This window comes from Equus przewalskii, chromosome 4, assembly GCF_037783145.1.
Source record: "Equus przewalskii isolate Varuska chromosome 4, EquPr2, whole genome shotgun sequence".
Taxonomy (NCBI): Eukaryota; Metazoa; Chordata; class Mammalia; order Perissodactyla; family Equidae; genus Equus; species Equus przewalskii.
Window position 1 is genome coordinate 94,206,320 of NC_091834.1, and position 26,233 is coordinate 94,232,552.

Here is a 26,233-nt window from a genome sequence, read left to right on the forward strand (position 1 = left end):
ACAAATGGGAATGAATAGGAACTAATTAATTAGAATGGGGTGGGGTTTGTATAAAGATCAGGCAGTGATGTTTGAGCAGAGTTCTCAAAGCATTTCTAAGTGATTATTACATATGCTGTGCACTGTTGACAATATAAAAGAAGGAGATGAAAAATGGTCCTTGTCTAAAATAAGCTTAGAAGTCCAACTTCTCTTGGATACGCAATCTATCTTAGAATGACTAACTTGAAAAATCCCCAAAATGATTTCTTGGTAATGAGTTGTGGAGATTCTAAGCCTTTAGTTAGGTAATTCTTCCTAAGAAGCAATTTAATATTTTTTTGCTCTAGTTTTGGATCCCATTTTCCCAGCTAAGAAACAAAATACAAGTACTTATACATATATGTTGTCATAATATAAGTATTTCTTAAGGTGTGGTGTGTACATTCTGTGAAGCCAGCTATGGAGGCACAGGTGACTGTCATCAGCCATTACCAGTAATGAGTACCCATCACAGAGATGGAGCAGATGCCTTCTTGAAATCGTGTAGACCAGGGATTGGCAAACTTTTTTGTAAAGAGCTAGACAATAAATATTTATGGTTTGTGGGCCATATAATCTTTGCTGCAACAACTCAACTCTGCTGTAGTGATGTGAAAGGAGGCATAGACAATATATAAACGAATGGGCATGGCTGAATTCCAATGAGACTTCATTTACAAAAACAGGTGGCAGGCCAGATTTGACTCATGGGTGGTGCTTCACGGACCCTTGTAGCTTTCATATATAGTCTGTAGAGTTGGTCCCTTTTCTCTCTTTTTTTTTTTTAATTTTAAAGACCATTTATGCCCCAGTTAGTAGAATTTAGGAAACTGAAACTTCCATGTGTAGTTGTAGGTGTGTGCCAGCCATTTTTTAAGACAATCGTAGGAGCTAATTTTCTATTCTGTGTATAGCTCAGGCTTATTTCTAGAAACAGTGAAATAAAAAGAAAAATCTATTTATATGTTAGTTTTGATCATAAATGTTATCCCTAATTTAGGATCAAGTAACATACATTTTTCCTCTTTCATTGCCAGGGAATTGAGAGAAGCCCAGCAGGCCCAGTCCCCCCAAGAAGGTCCTGGTGACCCTGGGGTCTCTGGGACCCCGACAGGATCAAGAAGCACTAAACGTCTGGTGGGAAGAAAGAGCACAAAGTCTTCAAGCTTCACCTGTGGGACATCTTCCCCATAAGAACTCATTTCACACGATCCCACTTTTTTACCTTATAGCTTCCAGAAATAGATATTGACTATATCAGCCTTTCTCTTGTAAATGGAAAGATTAACCAATTTGACTGCCCAAAGATTTCAAAAGCCACTCCTAATTTAGCATTTATAGCGAATGTCCTGTTAAGGCCTCCTCTTAGCAATGGTCCCAGGTACAATAATTGGGGGCCATTTCTCTTCTCTATTGTTATTTTCCTAATGTCACTTATCAACAGTTTGTTCACTTCCCACATCTACTGATGCACAACAGGAAAGCACGGGCCTGTGAACTGAAAGAAGAGAAGGAAGCAGCCCTCCTTGCAGCCTGTGGACTAAGCCGTTGCTGGAGCTGATTTACCTACCAAGGATCCCAGAGACTCTCCCTGTGCATAGAAAGGAATACAATTTTGTTTTGAGTTGAGGTAACAGTTGACAAGAAAATGTGCTTGGATTTTAACAATGCTTCCCAGGTTATACGATGGATTCCTGAGAGAATTCTCAGCCACTTCAAGCAAGTGGCTTTCCTACTATAGTTTCTCAATGGAGACAACCCCTTTCTCTGATATTGTATTTATTAAATGAGTGAATCCATTATGTGAGGTTGGTAGAAATAAGACTACACATAACTTGAAATTTCTGAGCTGGCTATTGACTTATGGAACAAAGACTCTGGGTAGCGGGTCCGAGGGAGATTTGATGTGGCTGTTCTCCTGCAGTCTACTTGCCTTGATCCTCTTGTAACTGTTATGATTGGTTTTGATTTTCTGGGTGTCACCAATTTCTCCTTGATTTTATCAGAATTTGGCTTCATTTCCTGTGATTTTTATCATATTTTATCCAAATCCTCTTCTCTGTATATATTTTTAAAGGAACAGAATATTTGTAAATAAAGGTTTTTATCTTGTCCAAAGCCAGACATGGATAAAGCACTCTTCTTTGTAATATGTAACTGACAAAGAATGAGAAATTTATGTTGGAAACCATTTCATGAATAGATAGGTGAGAGAATTTGGTGGGTTGGTACCAACAGGTCTTGCCTTCAAGACCAGCTTCACAGGCCCAAAAGCTAATAATGGCCAGGCTATGATACAAAATAATGGTCATAAAGGCATTTTATAACTTCTAGTTGTGTCATATTAATGAAGGTAGCCTGTTTGTAGGCTTTTTTGCTGCCTTAGTTTCTTCTTTTCCCTTAATTTTTAAAAGCAAATTAGGAAATTTGTTTTAATTGAATAAACCATCATACTATTCTTTCTTCTGTCTTGGAGTAGCAATTCTTTCCATGCAATTAAGTGGGGTATAGTGCTCTGTATTGTCCGTTGCCATTTTTTAAAACTAGTCTTTATTCAAGGTTTTAAAACAGTTAATTTATCTCTCACCTCTCCCCCCTCAGCCATGTCCCTTGCAATACAGTTCATGGTCAATCACAATTTGTGATTTATAAACAGGTATAAAGAGTATGCAATGTATAGACAAAAATTCTTTGGTTATACATGTCTTCTCAGGTATTGACAACTAACACTATTAGGGTCTATGACCCTTCTCTATCACGTTCCTGAAAGCCTACCCAGCACCTTAATGGACCTGGTGCCAGACTACTGGTTTCTCTCCCTCCCTCTCTGCTGGGCTCCACGGTAGCAGGAAGTCACCAAAAGAGCATGCAGCTACACAGATTCTGTTGAGTGAGAGGGTCTGGGTCTTCACTGGGCTCTGGATTTAATTCCTTCCATTTCAGTTAGAACTTTACCCATTGCCTCAATGAGAAGCTCCATCCTCAGTCATGAAGTTCTATTTCTGTACTGAGATCACAACTCGGGAACTATTAAATATCAAACTATCAAAATATTAATATCATTGGGCTGGCAATGTTAAAGAAGTTAAATTTTAATACTTTAGGAGATAAATATGTTGCTTTTCTATAGATGTGTCTTAAACACGAACACTGACAGGTGCCAACCGATAACCTTGAGTTAAATCTTAAAGAAATACTATTGTGCTTTGCTAAGCTCTAACACATGTACCAATTTATAGAAGCCATTTATCTAAAGCTGTAGAAAGATTAACACTGAAAGATAAATGTCAACACTTCATCTTAAACAATTAGGACTTCTTATCTCTCTATGTTCAATAATTTTAATCTTGAATTACATAAAAATCGTCAGGTTGATTTTAGTTTAACAACAATAAAAAGCCATAATAACTTGCTTTTGGATCAATTTAAAATAGATGCTATTAATCAGTTTAGGTGATAAGTGCTGTAATTTTCCAACAGTTATGAGACTCGAGGAAAAACTGATTTAAAAGCAAATTAAAATACATAAAAAATGTTTTTTTTACAGCAACAAAATTGTAAAGCTTCCTATCTGTGATAAAGCATTTCCAACCCTGGTCTTTACCACTTAATGCCTATAGCTGAGTCTTTCTTTTAATTTAGGAGGAAAAAAAGGCAAGGCCAAAGATACCTTTGTGGCCCTGGGCATAGATGATGGACGTGTCTCTTAGCTAGCTTTGCAATGCATGAAACTCCTGAATTATTCCACTACTGCCAGGGATAATGGTAGATGATTAAAGCCTCGTTGCTGTCTGTCACTACTTCTCAGCATTGGGAAGACCTTTTCTGGGTCCATGGACAAACTACAGAAAGTCTCTGACTACGTTAAAGTGTGTGTATGGGTACATGACACTATGGAGAGGTTTCAGGACTTCCTCACCAACATGCAAACTGTAAACTCTTGAGAAGGGTATGCTTAGTACAAAAATACATTTCAGCCGCTCTTTCAGGTCCTTGATTCTTTTTTTTTTTTTTTTATCTTTTAATTTCAGGCCTGTTTGAGTATCCTTGTGAGTTCTTCCTATTTCTTTGTTCTGGCCTGTGGTCTGGGTCCTTCTAAAGCCTGTTCTTGTTCTAAAGCATAATTGCCAATTGGATATTCACAATAAGGTCCCTGTCCTTTAAGAGCTCACAATCAACGGGGAAGAGGAGGCTCCTTCATGGGCATTTAAATTCTAATACAAGATAGATTGAGTGTGTAAAGAAAGTGAAATGGGGGGACAGAAAAAGGAAGGACTATTGGAGTAGAGACTTTTCAAAGTATGGAGAAAGGGCATTTCGGATGCTTATGGCAGTGAGAGCAAAGCCACGCTGAAGTATTTGCTGTGCTGGGAAGAGGATCTATTTGATAAGAGAATGCTTTAATTTGGTTTTTCCTTGACATTATACATTATAAAATTTTGTGCATTTTAGTATGTTTTTCTTTGTCAAAGAAGAAATAGGAGAGTAGCAGCACTTGCAACTTTCTCCAGCCAGCAGTCTAGGGAGAGCGTGTGTTGGTAATTCCTGACTGAGAGAGAATTCAGATTAGCCCAGATTCTTCCCTAAGATGTTATTTATAAAGTTATAAGAGTTTATCCAAGGTGTGTCTAGTTTCAATTTGCATGGTGCTTTCTACTTTTTTTTTTTCTAAACAACCTTTTCTGCACACCTCACTCCAAAGTATTTGTGAGTAGAAAGGAGAGGGAGAGATTAGCGGCATAACGAAGAAAGAACTTTTAGGGTCAAGGGATTGGGTACGCACGAATGGATGTAGATGATCAGGGAGAACGTTTAAAGATGATTCCAACGTTCAAGACTGGGAGACTCTTAGTACCATTAAAACAAACAAGGAGCTTAGAAGGGAGAAGTTGGCTTTGAAGGAAAGGATGAATTTAGTTTTTCATTCGAGTCAACATCTCAAGTGGAAGTAGGATTTTTAAATAGGAAATCGTTGGAGGGCACCAACAGTAGTAACATCGTGCATGGGTGGGATGTGGGATGATTAACACCTGTGAAAGGCCTGAATGCAGTACAACATGGTATGTTTCAGGAACTAAACACTGTGAAGCTGGAAGTAAAACAGAAGCATCCAGAAATATACCAACTAGTAAGTCAGACTTTTAGGAGGTGGGATAAGGTGTGTGTTGGAAACCATGTTACATAGCTCATATTTTTTCCTCTAAGGGCAAGAATGGGTCATTGAAGGGTTTTAAATAGGGTCCTGAGGAAGAGATTTGCATCTTAGAATGATCTAGAATGACTTAGAAGCCAGACAGTGCCAGAACCAGGAAATGGAAAGGCCTGGGGAGGTCCCCTCTGGCCTGTATTCCGCAATCTGTGGGGCTCCATATCCCTCTTTCTTACCAGGGCCAGGATTAGGGTGAATGAGGCAAAATTTAAGGGCTGCCAGAAACCCAGCAATCAAGATTAATGATACTTTAATGCAATGCTTAAAAAACAGTAAAATTAATGAAAAAATCCCCATGAACAAAATATCAGAGTTTTAAATAAAGACAAAGTTAGCTGAAGTTAATTAAAATTACTTAAGATTGCCCCTTGGTCAAGAAAAATTGTCAGACGTGGCAATTCTTGTAATTGGAAATAAGATAAACAAAACAGTAGATTTTTAAAATATTATTGATCAGTTTACTTCCATTAAAGCCAGGAAAGTAAAATTATAACAAATTCTGTTTTTGGTATAAGTAAAATATTTAAAGTTAAAACAATGTTATGAGTTTTCATACACCTACTTTTCAAATTTTCGACATTTCTTCAAGTACTTTAATATCGGGAAAAGAATTTTCTAAATACCTAAAAACATGTAGGGACACATATTTTCCCTTGTGTCTCAGGATCCTACATGGCTTGGATCTAGTATTTAATTAAAAATTTAATTTTTTGCTCATCATGGATTTTTTGCATTAATTTTGACTTTTTAAAATATTCCACTAAAATATTATTTATCTTGATTTTAAATTTTGCGCGCTCAGCTCTTTCCTTGCTCCTCTCTCTGGTTTTCTTACAGCTTCAGAAGGCCTGGACTCTTCCAGTTTTTCCCAGCGGCGGAGCTGTCCTTCGTTTGACCTACCTCGCCCTCTCCCGGGCGCGGCTGGGAACATCATCAAATAATTTCATTTCATTAGAAACTTGAAATAAGTCCCACTCACCACTTGGCGGCGTTGACCCATCTGCTCCCGCCTGGAAACAAGCTCCCGGAACTACCGCGTTAAGGGGGCGTGTTTCCCGCGGCGCTGGCCGGCAGCGTTTCTACGCCGCACGCCGCGGACTTTCCGTTTTCTCCTTCCTCTCGCGAGTCTTGCCTCCCGGCTGTACCCGGAAGTGATCCCGCCCTCAAGGCTGTTCGTGCTAGAGCGTCAGGTGAGGGAGGTTGAGGTCTGGAGTGCTGAGCTCCGTGTGCGTGCGGCCCTGCGTGGGTCGGAAGGTGTTGCTGTGTAGGTGTCTGTCCCCTCTCTTCTCACCGGTGCGGAGCGCGGTTTCCTCCCACCTCCCAGCCCTCCACGTTGTTGCTTGGGAGCTCCACCTTTGAGAAAGGGCGCCCGCGCATCCCGGCGGTGAGGCTGGCGAGCCCAGGGATCTCCTTGGTCTTTGCTAACGGGCACGGAGGCAGTAATTTTTGCAGCAGCAAGTTTCAGATTTGAATCCCTTGATGACATTCTAGTATTTATTGAGCCGTTATTGTGTGTTTTAGAAGCAATGGATGTGGCAGTGAATAAATCAGACAAAAATCCCTGCCCTAAGGGAGCTTTCATGTTGATAAAATATGGGAAGACAATGGAGTGGAAATGGGAATGTTAACTCAGAATCATAAGTTTTGTATAGGTTGGAGGAAGAGGAAGTTAAGGGGGATCAAAAAGACATGCAGGTGTGAGGGTCTTTTTAGGAGGAGAGGATCCTTCTCAAATGTTCAGGGAGGTTGATGTATTTTGGTCCTAGGGTGGATTGGAGAAAAATCATCTTAGGAATTTAGGACTAGTGAGTTGTGCACTTGCTATAAGATGTAGTATTTATCTTTCTCTCTTTTTTTCTTCAGGAAAGATAAAGATTAGGTTGTAAAAAAAGAAAATAGAAGCCATGTTTCGAAGACCTGTATTACAGGTAATTACTTTTCCATCTTAGTGCTGAGATTTATTATCATCAGCCATAGTGATCAGATTTCTTTGGGCTTTTAACTGCAGAGGCAAAAGACGGTTGAGCCCACCCACCGTGTGTATACTCATTTGATATGGAGGGTTGGGGATAGATTTTACTTGTGTAAATAATGCTCACTAAAACAAAAATTTCCTAGTTTATTCACATAATGGGAGTCATTGCTTTTTAAAACGTGTTACTTGCATTTGGATCATCTAGAGGGCATTTAAAGTCTTTAGTGATCTAAAGACTAGGAGAATTAATGTTCTAGCGTTTTCCATAAGGCGGGTGGTTCCTTTTCTGACCATCTACCTCCTATGTTGTCTCCCCCACCACACAATTTCCCTCTACTCAGGAGAACAGCTTAAGTCTCAGCATGACCACCAGTTTACTATGTGCAAAATTCCTTCTCATTCTACCCAATTTGAGTCCTCATCTCTCCAGTCACTCTAGCCAGCCTCGAGCCAGTCTAGACCACCCTTTTCTTCACTTGCCACATTTGGGCACCAAGTTCTGTAGATTCTCCTTTGAAACAGCTCTCCCCTGCTCCCCATCCTATTAAAACTAATGAAGAATCAATTCCTCTGTGAAACCTGTTCTTATCTCCCCCTCTCTACTGTAGAATTGACCCTGTATTCTTGGATCCCCATTTTAACCTTTTAACTTATTTTTTAACATGTTTATTTATGTGTTGAAATGTGAAACATGGAGAAATGACTACTATCCTAATACTGCAGTGTTGATATCTTTAAAACCTGATGTAAAAGAGTTAAAAATTTAATTAAAAAATTATCCCAACTAAATTCTTTCCCTGTTTCTACTTCTCCAGTAGGTCTTGATTTTTGTATGCCCCAAATGAGACATATTATTATTCTATAAAACTTATGGGCCCTGGCTCATCTGAGCACTCAAATTAGTACTTTTCTAGAATCATGACACAGGTAGTAGTTAGCAGTTAGATTTTTAAGTATATTGTAACTCACATCTTTATTTTCTTACCCACCCTCTGTCCCAAAACATAGTGATAGAATTCCATAGCCAACAGTACCCTGAGAATGGGAGTTCATTGATTGGTGGACGTCTGCTTTTTATTTTAACATTGCTGCCACTTGACACATGTAAGAGTTAGCCTTCTCAACTCTTAATCCAGTGATGTGCTGAGTGATGCATACTCACATCTTGGCAGTAGCCCTTGAACAGAATGTCTTGAAGGAGGCAGCAGAGGGCAGTGGGAAAAGAAACAGCCTTGGTGTCTTACGGCGCTGGGTTCTAGGCATGACTTGCCACTTATTTCTTGTAGAATCTTGGGCAAGTTACTTAATCTTTCTGAACTTCATTTGTCTCATTTCTAAAGTGGCGATAATTTTACTTGGTTTATAGATTTATTCTGAGAGTTAATTGGTAAGAGATAAAGCCCCTAGCTAGTATTCAGTAATGACAGCTGTTATTATCACTGAGTGCTGCTATTATGTGGCTGTGGCTGCTTTTCCCTGACTGATTTGGACAGTTATATCTCTGTACTTTATCAAAGGACCATATTTGTTTATCTTAGACTTTTTTCTTTCATCTATCAAAAGTGTGAATTTTCCAGTATATATTTAATTTTCCCTTTTGTGAGCAAACACAGAAACACCATAATCAGGAGGGTTCCCATGAAAGAGCTAGGAGAGGCCCATAAATGGACTTTTGTAGGTATACTCTAGTACCTCCTTTGTACCTTCGGGCTTCTGCAGTAGGCTGCCCTTAAGTGTTTGCATGGTCCCTCTGGCATTGCGTAATGGGGGAACATGGGAAGTGCCTCCCTGGTCTTCTGTGGATGGCTGCTGTAGGGGTACTGTCTAGATGGTGACCAGATGTGTGTGGGTCTTCTGTTTGCATTTGCCTTTCCCTAAAAATTAAAGCCATTTTCCTCATTTGTTCCACTTTAGGTACTTCATCAATTTGTAAGACATGAATCTGAAATAGCTAGTAGCTTGGTTCTTGAAAGATGTAAGTAGTAATTTCCAAATTTAAAGTATGGTATTTATAGCAGTGTGCTAATATTCTCAAATGTGTTGCCAAAGAGGTGCGCTGGTTGGGTTATAAGCTGTTAATCATGCCTGCCTTTGGCTTATAATTTGCCTCTCAGATCTTGGCCTTGCCCCATCAGGCTTCCAGGGGCCTGTTATAAATTGGGTCTTCTTCCTTAGCAGTCAGCTTTTACTCACTCTTGTTGTCATTTTCCTGCCATAGAATTTTCTGGAGTTGTATTTGGTTATCCAAGTCTTCCAAGCTTGTGTGCTGTTTGGCTGAGAGAGTGAATGTGAAAGCTTGTATCTTTATCAAGATTTTCAGATCTTGAATTTGTTCTTTTAACCAGACTTTTTTTCTTTTTTAAAAAAAAGGATGTTTTAAAGAAGAATTTACAATAGAATGATAAAGAGTTTAATGTTTGCTTTGTGGGGCTGCTTTGAATGAATATTTTCTCTATGAATATTTTCTCTTTTCCTGCCAACCCTCTTTTTCCCTCCCAGCCTCCCTTTATTCACCCCTTTCTTTTTCCCTCCCAGCCTCCCTTTATTCACCCCTTCAACTTATTTTCAAAACTTGGGTTTTGCTGACTGCCAAGATTGAAGTTAAAGTAGTATTTGTAGCTGTTCCTCTTCTGGACATTTCTCTTGGTCTCATTGTATCTACACATTGCATTTCAGCTCTGAATCGTGTACAGTTACTTGGGCGAGTAGGTCAGGACCCTGTCATGAGACAGGTGGAAGGAAAAAACCCAGTCACAATATTTTCTCTAGCAACAAATGAGATGTGGCGATCAGGAGAAAGTGAAGCATACCAAATGGGTGAGTATGAAAGAATGGGGTTTTAATTTTATCGGCAGTAAATAGACATTTTCTGTCAGTTATCTAAGTAGAGATAAGTTACTTTTGGAAAGGATCTTTCTTCTCCAATTCTATTCTGTTCTCTTAGAAATTGTAACATTGGTTTTGCTGGGCATGTTGTCCTTTGGCGTTTGTTTTGTCTGCTGGCATTTGTAACCACGTTTCCTGTTCTTGTGATTTAGGTGATGTTAGTCAAAAGACAACGTGGCACAGAATTTCAGTATTTCGGCCAGGCCTCAGAGACGTGGCATATCAGTATGTGAAAAAGGGGTAAGTGGAGGAAGGAAGGATCTTACAGATTGAACAGTTTGAAAAACTTTAACAGGTGTTCTCATGGAATGTGTATAACTCCTTTATCCCTGAATGCTGCTAATTACTCTATATTAACTCAAGAGGTATTTATTTGGTGCTTAATACTATATGCATGGTCTGTTGCCATGTGTGGCCAATTCAAAGATGTATAAAATGTGGTTTAGAACTTATAATTTAGGGCAAATAAGGCGTGTATGTAAATAGAAGCAGATGAGGCGAGAGAGAAGGCGAAGTACACTGAGTGCCATGTGAGCAGGTGCAACACATGCTGTTAGGAGTTCTCAGGTCGCCATGGCCGGGCTTCTGACGGCCGGTGTCTGGCCTCTTGGTGTCCACATGATGTCCTTTGTGGAGGATCTGGAAAGTCTTTGGCCTGACACAGTGAGGTATTATGGTAATATTCACAACTGTTATTTTGTATTTTTATATAGGCTTAGTAGTTGCATTTTGGAATGCTTGGATTGATTATAAAAAGTATCTTTTCCAAACCCACAGAAGGACAAAAGGGTGTGTTTAACAGCAGTTGTATTCCTGGTTAATATATTTAGAAAGGTACTTGTTTTATAGAAATAAAACATATTTCATGAAAAATAATAGCAGTGACAAAAATCTATTTCCTTTCAATAACGGCATACCTTTATGCATACGTCCATTGTCCTCTATGTATGTATGTATGTGTGAATATGTGCATAGACACATATATAAACACATACAGGAATTTTCAAGGAAAATATCTAATGTAATTTCACCTACTAATTGATGAATCTATGTGTGTATATTCCCTTCGGCACCCAATCATTTTACCAGTTTTGTCTGCTTTCTGTATTGCACTTTTTTAGTGGTGGTGGACTCTTAAAACTGGTGCCATTGTCATTTTCTGTCCTTTAAAGGGTCAGAGTTATGGTTTTCATCTAGCTTAGCCTTCTAGATAGTGCAGAAATAGTTTTAGTAATTAACTCTGGCTGAAATGCTAAGCTGAAAGTGTCTATTTTAATAATCTAAGTCCCCTGAGAATAAGTTCATGAACTTCACTATAGAAAGGGATTGAAAGATAAGTGAAAATCAACAAATCTGTCAGGGAGTCCAAAATCAAAGATTAAAGAAAACGACACATTGGAAATCAATCCTAGAGATTTAAAGGATGCCGCTAGGTTGCCCGTCCATTTTCATGGTCATAAGTTTGCTTTTTAAAAAAAATTTTGGCTTAAGATTTTGAACAGTTTTCTGTTTTTTGTAACTTCTGTAAGGATTACAGTCAGCTCAAGGATGAAAACATTGTCCTGTTTACCTAGATGTGTCAAGTCTGTGTGTACGTTCTCTTTCAGTATCCTTAATTCTGAACTTTGAGAAATGGTAGCGAAAATGAGGTTATGTATGATTATATATTTCATCTTTAGTGTATTCTCATACTGCCTCTGACCTCACTCTGAATAATATTCTCAAGCACATTAGAATCTCCAGACCGAAAACTGTAAATTTTGTTTATATCAGGTCTCGAATTTATGTGGAAGGAAAAGTAGACTATGGTGAATACACGGATAAAAATAATGTGAGACGACAAGCAACAACAATTATAGCTGGTAAGAACCTTGTGATAACAGCTGTTGTCCGTCCCGTCCCGTGTCTCCCCCGGCCTTTCCTTCTTTCAAAGCTTGGCTGTGTTGTAAGTAGCTAACTGGGGCTGTGAGTACTGATGCTAATGAGATTGTAAGGCAGCTCAGCAGGAGAATTCTGAGTGTCGTTTGTGGGCTTGCTAAGAGCTTTTACACTTATCTATTCCTTTGGAAAATTGTCTCTTACACTAACAGTTTTAGTTCACATGTAAATTTTGAGTAGAGTATAAATTGAACTGTCTGTGCCAGAACTGATTGTTTGGAGTTAGAAAAACTTTAATCCAGTGTCTTTGAATGATGTGGCCTCAACAGGGCGAAGCATGTGCCGAGATAGAGGTACACTGAGGCGAGTGGCATAGACTCTTGTGCAGGTTTATTCAGAACCTGTTTGGTGCTGGATTTTGTTTTAAATTCCTATTTTCATTAAACAAAATATAAAACAGCTTCAGAAAGGTGGACATACAAAGCTTAAAGAAGGTTAAGAAGATATCCCCCAGAGCAAAGTTTTCACACTTCTTTGAAAATTCCACAAGAATTTTGAAAACAGTAATACCCCTTTCGACATCTTTAAGTTGACATTAAATTTTTTTTTAAGTATAGAAATGTTACTCTTAAATGTATTAATAGATCCAAATACCATAGCAATCTGATACCCATCATTTAAAAATAAATACATGAACAAACTCTTCCAGATTTAGAAATTTTACATTACTCCTGTTTCTCTGAACTTGTTTTTCCATTCCATTTTCTCTTGAGAAGTGTATCTTAATATAGTATTTTATCTTTTATCTGTCCTACTATATTTTTAAGAAAAGTGCACACTTAAATAGAAATTTAGTATTTTTAAAAATTCTGTGACAGGGCTCTAAATGTTGCATTTCTTCTTGATTGTTATCATTACAGTTATTTTTAGTACATAATTGACCAAAATAACTTTAATATTTAAAACTAAAATTTTGTTGAAAATGCATCATTTAATAGGATAGATGGTACTTTTCTTTTCTTTTTACCTCTTGGGTAATTTGCTAAAATAAGACAGTTATTAAACATTAATTCTGTGCTTTTGTTTGTTTTTAGGATATAAACACTGAAAAACCTTTTTTATAAACAAGTAGATATAATGAAAGATATTTTATTATAGTAATGTCTCGATGTTTACGAACTTGTAAGATATGCCAAAATTAGGTATCATTTAAAAATTAAATTGTTTTTTTATGAAAATGTCAAGCATATACAAAAGTAGAGAAAAATAAAAAAAAAAGACTCCATCATTTAGCTTCAACAGTTATTAGCTGATGACCAATAATATTTCATCTTTGCCACTTGCCACTTTTCCTCCACCTGGATTATTTTGAAGTGAATCACACCAGACATTATGTTATATCATCCATAAATATTTCAGTAGGTATCTCTGAAGGATGTGGACTCCTTTTTAGAACATTACGGTGCTATTATCACAGCTAATTTTAAGAAATTAATGTTTGGGAGCTGGCCCTGTTCCGTAGTGGTTAAGTTCAGCCCAGTCTGCTTTGATGGCCTGGGTTTGCTGGTTCGGATCCCGGGTGTGGATCGTGTATACACCACTTGTCAGCCATGCTGTGGCAGCGACCCATGTATAAAGTGGAGGAGGATTGACAGATATGTTAGCTCAGGGCTAATCTTCCTCAAACAAAAAAAAGGAGGAAGATTGGTAACGGATGTTAGCTCAGAGTGAATCTTCCTCAGCAAAAAAAAAAATTAATGTTAATTTTTTTTTTTTTTTTACCAGATATCACATGGTTTATATTTGTCTTAAGTCTCTGTCTTATTTTTTTTAAACAACAGAAATTTATTTTCTCACAATTCTGGAGGCTAGAAGTCTGAGAACTTCAGTCTCTTTTAATTGACAGATTGTCCTTTTATCTTTCTCTTTTCCCTTGCTCCAGAGTTCGTGTCTTAACGACTAGAACATATTGACAAATTCTAATTGGTTGTAAATAATAATCATAATTTTCTTACAAATTTGTTTGAAAGTATATTGACCTTGAAAACTGACATAGGTATCTTTCTATCCTCATTATCAAACCTTAGATGAGATTCTTTCTACTTTCCTTTCATAATTCTCAAGATCCTCACAACAAATCATTTCCTGCATCCTGTACTTCCTTGGGCCTTGCCTCCAGAGATATCTATTTGTTAAAAAATTTTTTTCCGGACCTGTGTGAGGTATAGAACTACACCTATGATTTCAGTAGTGCAAAACTAAGCTTTCTAATAAAATAATGAATGTTTAAAAATCTTTATCAATTGTGTATTTGTGAAGCACTTAAAAATTCCATATTCCATTATAAACCAAATTATGGGCAAACTTTCCGTTGTGTGAGTTATGAACCAAGTCAAATAGAAGCAATTTCAGCTTATTTGATGTTTGCTTTTTTCTTGTCACTAGTATTCACTAGCATGGGTGATTGGATCCTTAACATAGGCTTATGGCTAATAGTAAAAATGAATAGTTCTTTAGTGACATTCGAATTGAAGGAAATAGTGTTTAAATAGTTTCTTATTGGGCGTACTTTTTCCTCCTACGTATCATGTCTGTAACTTAAAAATAATGACCAGTGGATGGCACTCTTGCCTTTTTACACAGTGATGTTAATTCTAATACTGTCCTCTGAAATAACATTCTGTACCAAAATATTCTATTTTTAGAAGACTGTAGTCATGAACACATATTCTTTCATTATATAGTAACCACTTTTGGAATAATTCTAAAGTTAGAAGGATCTGGACTTTTGGAATTAAACAGGAAGTACTACTTAGTTCTTTTCTTTTGCTCATCCTAAACTAACTCTGTCTAGGACAGCATTTTAAGGTCAATGTCTGATGTTCTTGGATGAAAATGTTCTTTCTGTAATACGATTAGTAAAAATTTTCCGAAGAATGAGTATATAAAAGTCATTCTGTTTTAAAATTTAAAAATAAAATGTCTTCTGTATCAGTGTTCAGAGTTACTTAAAAACACAAATAAATGTGTCTTTGCTGAGGGGGCCACATGTTGAACCCTGTCCTCCCTGCGTATCTCCAGCATATGGAGTACTATGCCTTGGTCCTCTGCTGTGGCATCTGAGCATTGCAAGCATCGAAATTTGTGACTAGTTCTTTTGTAGGAAGTTATTGCTGAGAAGACCTTAACTGTCTTCAGGGAAGACATGAGATATCCCACCTCTTCTAACAAGGTCTGAATTGTTGACAAACAGCTGAAACCCAGCTTTTAGCTCCATTTGTGCCTATTGTGTGTACCTCTCATGAACATAGCAAGAGATATTGAATATTTTGAGGATTTGTCTAAAATCCCTTTAGTTAACAGCACTAAAGTGTGTATGTATTAGAGGGGAATGATTAAATGGGATGGAGAAAGAGTTCTGAAAATAATATTTATATTTTGGCTTTCTTTTTTACAGATAATATTATATTTCTGAGTGACCAGACAAAAGAGAAGGCATAGATTGGATGATCTTCTTTGGCCATTGTTTGGTATAGTCTCATTTCCCAATCGTGTATAGTCTTTATAGCTTCTAAGGACAAACATTAAAATAGTCTTTTATATAAAATGAGTGATAATATTTCTCCTAACTGTTGCTCCCCGTGCCTTTTCGTCTCATAAACATTGATAGCACTTGTCTGTTTCGCTAGTTGGTTATTCTTTTAAGGATGGACTCTGTGTACAAGTGTATAACATAGTGAACTTTCAGGTTCATCCGTGTCATGGCAAAGGGATAAATGCGCGTAGTAAGAAGACCCCTTGTTTTTCATGTGCACTTCTATTATAGTATTGACTCAGCCACTCAGTATTTATTGAAGATCACTTTATGTCAGGCATTTATCCCACTGTTGTAAATACTGATTTTCTTGTCTGTTTGCTCTGTATACTAGAAGGCAAGGACTGTGTCTGCTCTGTGTACCTGCACCTTAACCAGTGCTCGGCACAGAAGAGACACTTGGTAAATGTTGACATGTGAATGATTTCAGTGGGATATTAAGCTTTAGCTCAAATTGAAGGGAGTTGCTGAACAGTGGTTTGTATCTAACCTACATGGCTTCGGGACTAACCTACTTTCTTCACGCCTTTTGTTTTCGGAAACTTTCACTAGGAGCATTTATGAAATGGAGTTTACCAGCAGTAAAGACCTAAAATATAACTAGGGATAAAACACTTCATCTCCAGGTGATGACACAGAGGCTTTGGTTCCACTGTTCTCTGTCTTTCTAAGCCCCTATTCTCTGTCCTTTTAGCCTCATCCAGAGCCCTTGGGGGAGTCCCCTAAACAATCTTTGACATTGCCTCCCTAGGTTAGAGCCTCAGGTATGACGTTTCCTTTCATTTGTCCACATGGTCTCTTGATGCACATACACATACAGACCATTGTGTACACACAGTTACTTCTGTTATAAGATTCTGAAAATTGCAGAGTTTATTATAATTTATTAATAAAGATTGCATAAAATAGACTCAGTTTTTCATTGCAGGTTTTACTTTTGAAAGTTTGCATCAGTTCTCCACTGGTCTGCCTGCTGGTTTGCTGCAGTGTTTTAGAGGTTGGCTGCTGCTGAGCAGGTTGTCCGGTTCAAATTGTAGAAGTTGCTTATTTTCTTGGGGCCACTTGGCTCCAGCTTGCCCTCTGGCCCAGCCTGTGTATTTGTGCCCCAGGCTGCGTGTCCTGTCCCTTGTGCCTGCGAGTTGGTGCTAACTGTAGCTTAGGTCATGCTAGACTTGAACAGGTTCAGAATTCAGAATTCACATGCTATGTTGTGGACCCTTGACTTTCTCTTTTAAGGTATTTTCTGCACACTTGAGCAGCTTTTTGAACTTATAGTGCAGTTTGGTTAAGGAAAGATGGCATTCCTTAGCTTATCCTCTCTGCCCAGGAACAGTTTCAAATTGATTGCCATTTCCTCATATCAGCCATCTTTTTTTCTGCAGCTGGGACGCTAAGCAGCATAGAAACTCTGCTGTCTGAGTTCGCACATGAGACTGGTGATATAGTCCTCATGCCTTTATGCCACATTCCTTAAGCAAAATTGTTTAGAGTAGATAAAATTTATCTTTTGAGCAATGCTTGCTTTCTTTCCTCAGCAAAGCTATTTTTATAATTTTTAAAAGTTGTGAGAAGTTATGTGGATTAGTATTCTTGTTTAAACAAGGTGATGAATCTGTGCTTTGGGAAGATAATATGGTGCTTAATGACCAACCCAAAGCAATTCTGAGTCCAGGGTGCAGGGGCAGAAGAGTGTGTCCTACAGGGTCACCATAAGCTGAGGGGCTCTTCTCCAAACTCCCACTGAAGATTGCCTGAAAGGCTCTGAGGCTGGGGCAGCAGAGCTTTTGGAGTACAGCATTCAGCACGGAGGCCTCAGCATGCGCATGATCCTGCAGACCCAGAGGTCCACAACGAGTCAGACTACAGGAGCAGAAACTGCCCTCCCCACCTAGGCAGCCCCATCTGAGAAATGTCCTACTGCTCCCCAGCTGGTCTGGGTAGAGAGCAGACGTGTGGAATCTGATAGCAGTAACAGACTGTAGGGGTCTTCTGGTCCAAGTTCTGTGTCCTGCATTTCCATTTTTTGTGTTGTGGTGTCGGAAATATACCTGCAGAAAACTGCCTTGTGACTTTGATTTTGGGATTCCATGTTAAGTGGAAAGATGAGTATGATATGTAGAAGTGTGGGCTAAAAAGTATCAAACAGCATGTGTGGTGTTACCCATTTTTGAAAAAGAAGTAATTGATACAAGTATGTGCCTAGAAAAGTCTGGAAGGAGAAGCATCAAAATGTTGTGATTATCTCTGGATAGGGAGGATTATGTATGATTTTCCTTATTTCTCTACACTTTCATATGTTCTATTATTTTTTTCTTAAGCATTGACCATGTATATCTTTTATAATAATAATAAAGAAATAAAGCTGTTCTCATTTTGGAAAAAAAACCTTTTATTTCCAAGCCAAGTTTGCTCTAATCATTCACCTTCAGCTGGTACCGCTTCATGTACTAGAGGTGAGCAAGACAATCTTTTATGTATTTTCCTCACCATCTGCATCTTAGGATCTCATGCTTAGATATTTTATTCACCTCCTTTTTTTCATTCACCTCTTAATCCATGTACACAACCTAGAACGACCAACTTTAAAGACTAACCCATATGAGATCTGTTTGCTGCCAATACAGTTCTCAGAGGGTCATCCATTTCTTAAATATCACTGGATGATTAATCCAAAGACATCCAAAACCACCAAAGACATGTTTCTGCAGCTGTTTTGGGGGTTACCTGTCATTGCCGACTAGGTTACAGCCTGACCTTTGCAGCTCAGATAGGAGAAATTAATGGTAGTTTCTCTTTGTTCCTAAAAGAGATCATGCAGTTCTTGAAGGCAGGGTGATCTTTTACTCAACTACCTTTTTGCCCCATCCAGCTTAGCTTAGCTAAATGTTTGCTGTTCTGTTGGATCACACTGAAACATTGATATGAAAATGAGGGCAGCATTGCTTTACTTATTTTTCTGTCAGGGTTTGCATTATATGCCATGAAGATTGGTGGGAGTAACAGCAAGGAAATCATTGTAGAAAATGAGAGATAATCCCAAGGTTAGTGAGTTGTAGAGAAATCTCTTACAAGGTCATAATAATCATATTAGTGGCTGACGTTTACTCTGCACTTACCACATGCCAGGCGCTGAGCTAAGTGCTTTTTATCATCATCTCATCTAACTATTCCCCTGAGAAGAAGGTACTGTTGTCCCCATTTTGTAGGCGAGGAAACTTGAAACTGAGGGTCAGTAACATGTGAAAGTCATGCCACTTATAAGAGGCACACTTGGAGTTTGAACGTAGCTATGTGGTTTGCGTTTTGCTTTCTGCCCACTGCCTGCTTCCCGCTGCTCTCCCACCCCCGTTGGCCCTACGTATCCGGAACCCCCACTGCTGACTTTGTGCTCCATGCAGGGTGCCTCTCATCACACTGGAGGTTAATACATAATAGGTTTTGGTTGTGGGGAGGATTACGAGTGAGGGGGAAATACCGCTACTTCCTTATTTTTTCTGATTCTCAGTGTGATGATCCTACAGGAAAATAAGTGACAATTAACTACTCTGCCTGGTTACCTTTACATATTCCTCTTGCTTCCTTTTTATCAGGCAGTGTCTCTTTACTGGTTAAAATAAGTTCAGTGTCTGCTCCTTTCACTGTTTCCTCCATTGTTTTCTTTTCTACTGAGAGTTGGAATTGTCAGGAAGATTGTTCAAGAATTTGTCAGGCTGACCTTCTAGAGGACGCAACTTTTGGCAAGTGTCATTGGCATTGAAGTTCCCTCTCACTGTCTGTGATAGGATGGTGTGTAGCTTTTTAGGCTAATGGAATCATGCAGCCACAATTAATGAAACTTCTCTTTTTCTCTCTACTCCTCATCCATTCGCTCTCTGCCATGCTTTGACCCTAGGGTCTTGTTTTTCCATACAGGTGTACCTCTTGACATTTTTTAGTCTTTCTGCCCCACCTGTCATTTGGAAGAAAGATGGTCCATCATGATAGTTCAGAGTTTAGTCTGTGCAGTCAGACAGCCTGGATTTGAATCCTTGCTTCACTCACTAGCCAGTGACCTCTGGTGACTTTCTTAATTTCCCCTGCCTTGGATTTTTGTTGTTTTGGTTTCCTATAAGTGAAACGGGGTAGTAGTAGTGCCTACTTTATAGACCAGCTATGAAGAGCACAAAAAAATAATACATGTAGCTTCCTTAGCACAGAGTATCTGAATCAAGGGCTCAATTTGTTAGTGCCCTTGAGTTGATTCTAACTTCTAGTGACCCTGCGTACAGCAGAGCAGAGCCCTGCCTGGTCTTTGTGTTCCCTCCTTCCTGTGCTGCATCAGACAATGCTCTGCTGCTATTGATAGGGTTTTCATGACCAAAGTGGTTAATGCATATTGGCTGTCGTTACTGTTGTGGTTATTTTTTATTTTTTTCTTTTAAAGATTGACACCTGAGCTAACAACTGTTGCTAATCTTCTTTTTTTTTATTCTGCTTTCTCTCCCTGTATCCCTCCAGTACATAGTTGTATATTTTAGTTGTGGGTCTTTCTAGTTGTGGAGTTGTGGTTATTTTAAACAAGGCATGTCACTTTTTCGGTTACCATGTGCATCTCACCAAGTCTCACGGGATCCTTGTGAGAGCATGTCACCTTTAGATTAGTTTATTGTACTTCACTTTTTTTGTTGTTGTTACTAACGTCCATGGATTATTGAGCACATATTCCACTTTGGTAGTGTTTTTTTGGGTTTGTTTTTAGTCTTCCATGGGTATTTACAATTAATCTGGGCATCTTTTGTTTTTCTTTTTAAGATTGGTACCTGAGCTGACATCTGTTGCCAATCATTTTTTCTTTTCTTATTCTCAAAGCCACCCAGTACATAGTTGTATATTCTTGGTTGTGCAGTGTAGGATGCTGCCTCAGCATGGCCTGTTGCACAGTGCCATGTCCATGCCCAGGATCCAAAGTGGTGAAACCCTGGGCTGCCAAAGTGGAACGGGAACTTAACCACTCGGCCACGGGGCCAGCCGCAATCTGGGCATCTTTTTAAACACAAAAGTCAGTTGGGCACCTGCTATGTGCCACACACCCATACAGCCCAGGATATAGGGATGAATATCACCGACTCCTGCATTGAAGGAGCTCACAGTTTAGGATGATGGGGTTTGCGCGGGAGGATAAGCAGGAACCTGTGCAGCTCAGTGTGATACGGTGTGAGGAGCACTCTAGTCAAGGTAGAAATAAAGTCCTGTGGGGCACAGCAGAGAATAGTTCGGTTAGTTTTCAGCAGAGAAAACAGCATGAGCAAAGGTTCAGAAAGTTAAAGGTGTATGAAGCAGTGAAAGATAAAATGTGAAAAGTGGGTTAGAGCTAGATTGTAAAGGGCCTTGAAAGCTGGAAGATGACTTTGGCAATGGGGAGCTCAAGAACGTTTTAAAACAGGGACATCTCATCAGAATTGTGCTTTAGAACAGCAAAGACAGGTGAAGGATTAGAAGGGGAACAGTCTGGAGGCAGTTAGGAAGCTACTGAACAAGCCTGAAAAGGTTAGTATAGTGGAGATGAGAGGTGACATGAGGGGCATTTCGGATTCACATTGATTCATTCATTGGGCACCAATTGTGTGCCAGATCCTGTGCTAGGCTCTGGGTTAGGGGTACTGAAAAGAAGAACACATAGCTCCTGCCCAGGATCTAGTGGTGATAGGGTGGGTTTGGGTAGTCAGAGAAAAGGCAGTTAAAAGAGGATTCTGAAGCTCCTGCTTGGGCAGCTGTGTGGATAGTGACACTTTGTTTCTGAGACTAAGGAACACGGCTGTGGGAGCGATTTGAGAAGAGGAAACACAATGAGTTTGGTTTTGAACATAGTTTAATTGTAGACTTTCTAGCTTCTGTTTGGCAGGGCAATAATTAATGAATCTAGAACTCAGAAGAGAAATTGAGTGACTTTTTTTCTTCTGCCAAAACGTTGTAAGCAGATTTTGTGAGATAACTTTCAAATGTTGCCAGGATTCCCACTTTCTGTTGTGGAAAACCATATTGTGGGAAAGATTTCCAGTTGCCTGCCTGTTTTATGATGTACCTGGGATTTCTTTTATTCAGGTATGGTAAGATGTCAGACATGGAGACAGCTGCCTTTGAAGGAAGAGTATTACTTACAGTTCTCAGGACGGGGTCACACGCCACACCATGCAGGACCACACCACACCATGCACCACCACACAGGGAAGCACCAGGGTAGGTCAGGAGGCAGAGGGAGCTGAGGGAAAACATGGGCCAGAGCTTTTATTCTGGTTTTCATGGGGAAAGAACAGATGAGACAGGATAGACAAACTGAGCAAGTTTAGGATTGGAGAGTTTGAATAATTTTCAGGAGGCTCTGGACTATAGGGGTGGTGTCTAGTTGTCAGGTACCTGGCCCTAGGGTGATTTTGGGCAGAGGAATAGTGTCCTGGACTGCAGGAGCCTGATAAAAGGAGGCTAACGCAGGGTATAGACTCAGGATTGGGTTGGTTTGCATTTCAAAGGCATGTTCCTGGGTAAGTCATTTACTGTTGCTAGGAATTAGCTAAACTTGGGAGGTGGGCAGTCCCTCCCAGGGTCTACAAGGCCCCTAGATGTCAAAGCATCATAAAATACAGAAAATAAGAAATGTGGTTAGTACACCACACAATATCCATTACCCCTTTTACATTTACAGAATCAGTATCTTACTGGAGGTGACAGTGTGAACAGCCAAAATACTGCATTCCTATTCTCCTTTGCAACTAAGGGGTTGTAAGCAGAAGTCGTTTGGTGGTGCTTCCAGGAAAGTTCCTTCAAAGATCTAACTGTGTTGGGAGGCTCATCCTTTGTGCTTCTCCAGATCCTCATCTGGTTTTTTCTTGTCTGAAATGTGGATGTGATGGCTGAATCTCCAGTAGCTATCTTGGACCATGAGATGATTTTCAGGATGGAAATCAGAAGAAGCTGGGATCTGTGATGACCGTGGAACCACCATACCTGTCCTGACAATCTGCCTCTGGAATTCTTTGAGAAACACAAATAAATCTCTACCTTGTTTAAGACACTTATTTGTACTTTGCATTTAAACCTAATCCTTACTAATTCACACATTCTTACCTTTATCTTGGTACACATGATCAACTCGTTATTCATCCTTTCTCTTATATGACCTTCCACCACAAGCAGGAGTAAAATCTTATCTCTGCTCCCATAGTGCTTCAGGCTTTTAATGTATGTCTCATTTTAAATTGGGGAGGGGACTGGGACATAAAATGTACCCCAAACCTTAGCAATTAGCCTTAAAAAGAGTGAATATAAGCACACTTTTTCATCACATAGTTATGAGGACCCTTAATTAACAGCATCATATTAGACAAAGGAGCACTTAGGATGAGAACAGCAGTATTGCCCTTACGCTTCCCCTGGCACTACAGCAGACTAGATAATCTGGAGTGAGGAGGCTTCCTACTGCAAAATGACCAGATCCTAAGGACAACGTAGTTTTTATTGCATTATTGGTGTCTTGGCTCAGGCTGCCATAACAAAATACCTCAGACTGGGTAGCTTAAACAACAGGCATTTATTTTCTCACCATTCTGGAGGTTCAAGTCCAAGATCAAGGTGCCAACGTGGTTGGTTTCTGGTGAGGCCAATGTTCCTGGTTTGTAAGTGGCCATCTTTTCGTTGCGTGCTCACATGACCTCTTTGTGTGTGCTGACAGAGTGAGCTTTCTGGTGTATCTTTTTAGAAGAATACTAATCCTGTCATATCAGGACCCCACCCTTATGACTTCATTTAACTGTAGTTATCTCTTGAAATACAGTCATATTGGGGATTAGGGCTTCAACATGTGCATTTTGAGGGGACACAGTTCAGCGCATAGCATTGGACGTGCAGGAAGAAAACGACATCTCCCAGTGACGAGTGTTAAACTAGGAGCTGAAACTAGAACAGTATGTAGGCAACACACTGAAAAAAGGAGTTTCCCTAATAACGAGTGCTAATCTTGACATTGTAGTTTGGAAATAAAAACAAAGGTTAGGTGTCAAAGGTGTGCCACAAACATTCTTGAAAGTAGAGCATTTCTCTTAAAACAGAAATAAGGCAAAGATGTCTTATCACCCCTTCTCTTCAACCTACTTGTGCTGAGGCTCTAGCAAGCTTAATTAGGAAAGAAAAGAAAAAGTATTAAGATCAGAAAAGAAGCAGCAAAGTTACAAATGCTATGATCACATAGAAAACAAAAGAATCTATAGATGAATAATTGAGCATTGCTGGAAATATGGTCAGTGTACAAAAGTCAATTGCAAACAACAGGAAAGAAAATGTAACTTTAAGAAGATGCCATATGGGGCTGGCCCAGCGGTGTAGTGGTTAAGTTCTCCCACTCTGCTTCTGTGGCCCAGAGTTTGCAGGTTTGGATCCCAGTGCGGACTTGGCATCACTCGTCAAGCCACCTTGTGGCAGCATCCCACATGAAAAATCAAGGAAGATTGGTATAGATATTAGCTCAGGACCAATCATCCTTGAGCAAAAAGAGGAAAATTGGCTACAGATGTTAGCTAAGGGCCAATCTTCTTCAAACACACACACACAAATGCCGTATACTAGAGCATCAGAAAATGAAAGAAGTTTCCAAGTGTTTGGTCTCTCTGGAGGACATGAAACTTTATTGAAATACCTTAAAGGAAGACTAAACACATTGGTACACCATGTTTATTTATTGGAAGCATCAATAATGTAAAGATGTCAACCCTCCTCACATTGATGTTACAGATCAAAACAAATAAGAATTCCCAGGAGTCTTTTGGGGGAACTGGACAAGTTGATTCTAAAGATGTATTGATAAGCAAAGGTCGAAGAACAGACAACATAACCCTGAAGTAGAACAATAAAATGGGGACTTGCTCTGCCAGTTGGCAAAGCTTGTTTTTAAAAGATATAAAGCTATAGTGATAAATGAAATGTATTGTGGATGTAGGAATAAACAAATAGAACAGTGATGTAGAATAGAAAACCCAGAAACTGACCATGCATATATGGAAATGCTATTTGGTAAAAGTGACATTACAGATGAGTGAATAAAGTGTAGATTATTCAATAAATGATTCTAGGAAAAGTCATTCATACAGAAAGAAATGAAATTGGATCTCTACCTTAAGCCTTATGCAAAAATCAACTCTTGGTTAAAGACATTTATGAAAGGCAAAACTTTAAAAATTTTGGAAGGAGATACAGGACAACGTCTATGATTTAGGGCATGGAAGCTTTTTATTTAAACAAAAATGTAAATATAGAAAATACTAATAAAGTTAACAAAAAATAGCCTATGTTTATCAAAAGTCACCATAAAGAAAGCAAAATGACGGGGCCGGCCCCGTGGCCGAGTAGTTAAGTTCATGTGCTCCGCTTTGGCGGCCTGGGGTTTCACTGGTTGAAGTCCTGGGCCTGGACATGGCACTGCTCATCAGGCCATGCTGAGGCAGCATTCCACGTGCTGCAGCTGGAGGGACCGACAAGTAAAAATACACAATTTTGGGGCTTTGGGGAGAAAAAGGAAAAATAAAATCTTTAAAAAAACAAAGCAAAATGACAAGTCTTAAACTGGGAAGGAAGATATTTGCAATAATATAACTGAAATACAATCTAGAATATATAAAGGCCTACAAAGCATTAAAAAACAGCAGCTTAGTAGGAAAATGAGCAAAGACACAGAGGCATTTCACAGAGATGAAAATATAAATGATCCATTGATACATGAAAAATGGTCGACCCCATTAATAATTAAGGAAATGCAACCCAGAAACTGCAATGAAATTTTATTTTAATCCCTCCACACTGGCATGTTTCAACATATTTGATAGAACAAAGTGTGAGAGAGGATGTTGTAGACCAATGGAAACTCCTATGCACTGGTGAAGGAAGTCTAAATTGGTACAGGTGTAGAGGGTCAGGGCCTTGCATACTTAGCACACTCAGCAAGATGTTCAGGAGTACAAGAGACCACTGGAGGAATGTCTCTCCCCACGGTGTCTGGTAGGAAAATACTGGATGGACATTTTTGGGTAACATTATGACAAGATAGGGCCTGTAGCTTGTGCTATTGGCTTAGAAGCATGATATTGAAAACATCTAGGTACCAGACACTTGTTCTGTTTTTGTCAAACAAAGTTTTATCAGTTTGGGGGGATGGAACTGAAGGTAATAAAAGAGGCCCTTGTTCACTCTGAGTGGACCATGCTCTACAGTGCTGGGTAGTGGGCCTGTATACAGTATAAGAGCAAGATTGGTAAGATGCACCTCATCCAGATTGGCCATGTGCAGAATATATATATCAATGTACGGTTTGAGGGTAGGCCTTCAGGACAAAATGCTGACTTAGTCAGACTTGTTATTTGCCATTGTGCATTCCCCAGGTAGGGATTTTAAGGGACTTGGAAGCCTGCATCCACTTACCTTTGTATATATTGCTGATCTCTCTGCTGTGTATGCCTGACTGTGCTGATTTCCTTCTGTATTCTTCAGATTAGTAAACCTTGGTGGATATAAATGGATATTATCTATGACTTGTCTTGATGTCAGTCTGAGTGAACTGCTGATGTTGATCAGCACAGCTGTCATGCAGATTAGTATCAGAAGCAGGAATGTTGTGAAGACCTGGACCATGATGTCTAAGTCCCTGTGG

General features: G+C 39.2%; 3 protein-coding genes across 19 annotated transcripts in view; 2 read left to right on the top strand and 1 right to left on the bottom strand.

Moving 5' to 3' along the window:
* WEE2 (WEE2 oocyte meiosis inhibiting kinase) overlaps nucleotides 1-2,483 on the top strand; it is a 34,610-nt gene extending 32,127 nt beyond the window's left edge. For all 3 annotated transcript variants that reach the window (XM_070617986.1, XM_008526727.2, XM_070617987.1), the window contains one exon: nucleotides 1,059-2,483. In XM_070617986.1, coding sequence (XP_070474087.1) covers nucleotides 1,059-1,215 — 157 coding nt within the window. In that variant the 3' untranslated portion in view covers nucleotides 1,216-2,483. The remainder of the gene's footprint in view (nucleotides 1-1,058) is intronic.
* The window catches only part of DENND11 (DENN domain containing 11), a 79,519-nt gene extending 73,185 nt beyond the window's left edge, over nucleotides 1-6,334 (bottom strand). Inside the window, exon 1 of the mRNA XM_070617989.1 lies at nucleotides 6,210-6,334. The gene's annotated coding sequence lies outside the window, so the exon portion shown is untranslated. The remainder of the gene's footprint in view (nucleotides 1-6,209) is intronic.
* Nucleotides 6,275-26,233, top strand: part of SSBP1 (single stranded DNA binding protein 1) — a 55,475-nt gene continuing 35,516 nt past the window's right edge. The window contains exons 1-8 of one of the 15 annotated variants that reach the window (XM_070618002.1): nucleotides 6,333-6,420; nucleotides 7,094-7,158; nucleotides 9,120-9,180; nucleotides 9,882-10,022; nucleotides 10,244-10,331; nucleotides 11,865-11,953; nucleotides 15,427-15,499; nucleotides 22,244-22,612. In XM_070618002.1, coding sequence (XP_070474103.1) covers nucleotides 7,135-7,158; nucleotides 9,120-9,180; nucleotides 9,882-10,022; nucleotides 10,244-10,331; nucleotides 11,865-11,953; nucleotides 15,427-15,470 — 447 coding nt within the window. In that variant the 5' untranslated portion in view covers nucleotides 6,333-6,420; nucleotides 7,094-7,134 and the 3' untranslated portion in view covers nucleotides 15,471-15,499; nucleotides 22,244-22,612. Of the gene's footprint in view, nucleotides 6,615-7,093; nucleotides 7,159-9,119; nucleotides 9,181-9,881; nucleotides 10,023-10,243; nucleotides 10,332-11,864; nucleotides 11,954-14,093; nucleotides 14,276-15,426; nucleotides 17,950-22,243; nucleotides 22,613-26,233 lie in introns of those variants that run through there. The other 14 variants (XM_070618001.1, XM_070618004.1, XM_070618007.1 and 11 more) reach the window with 14 other exon arrangements.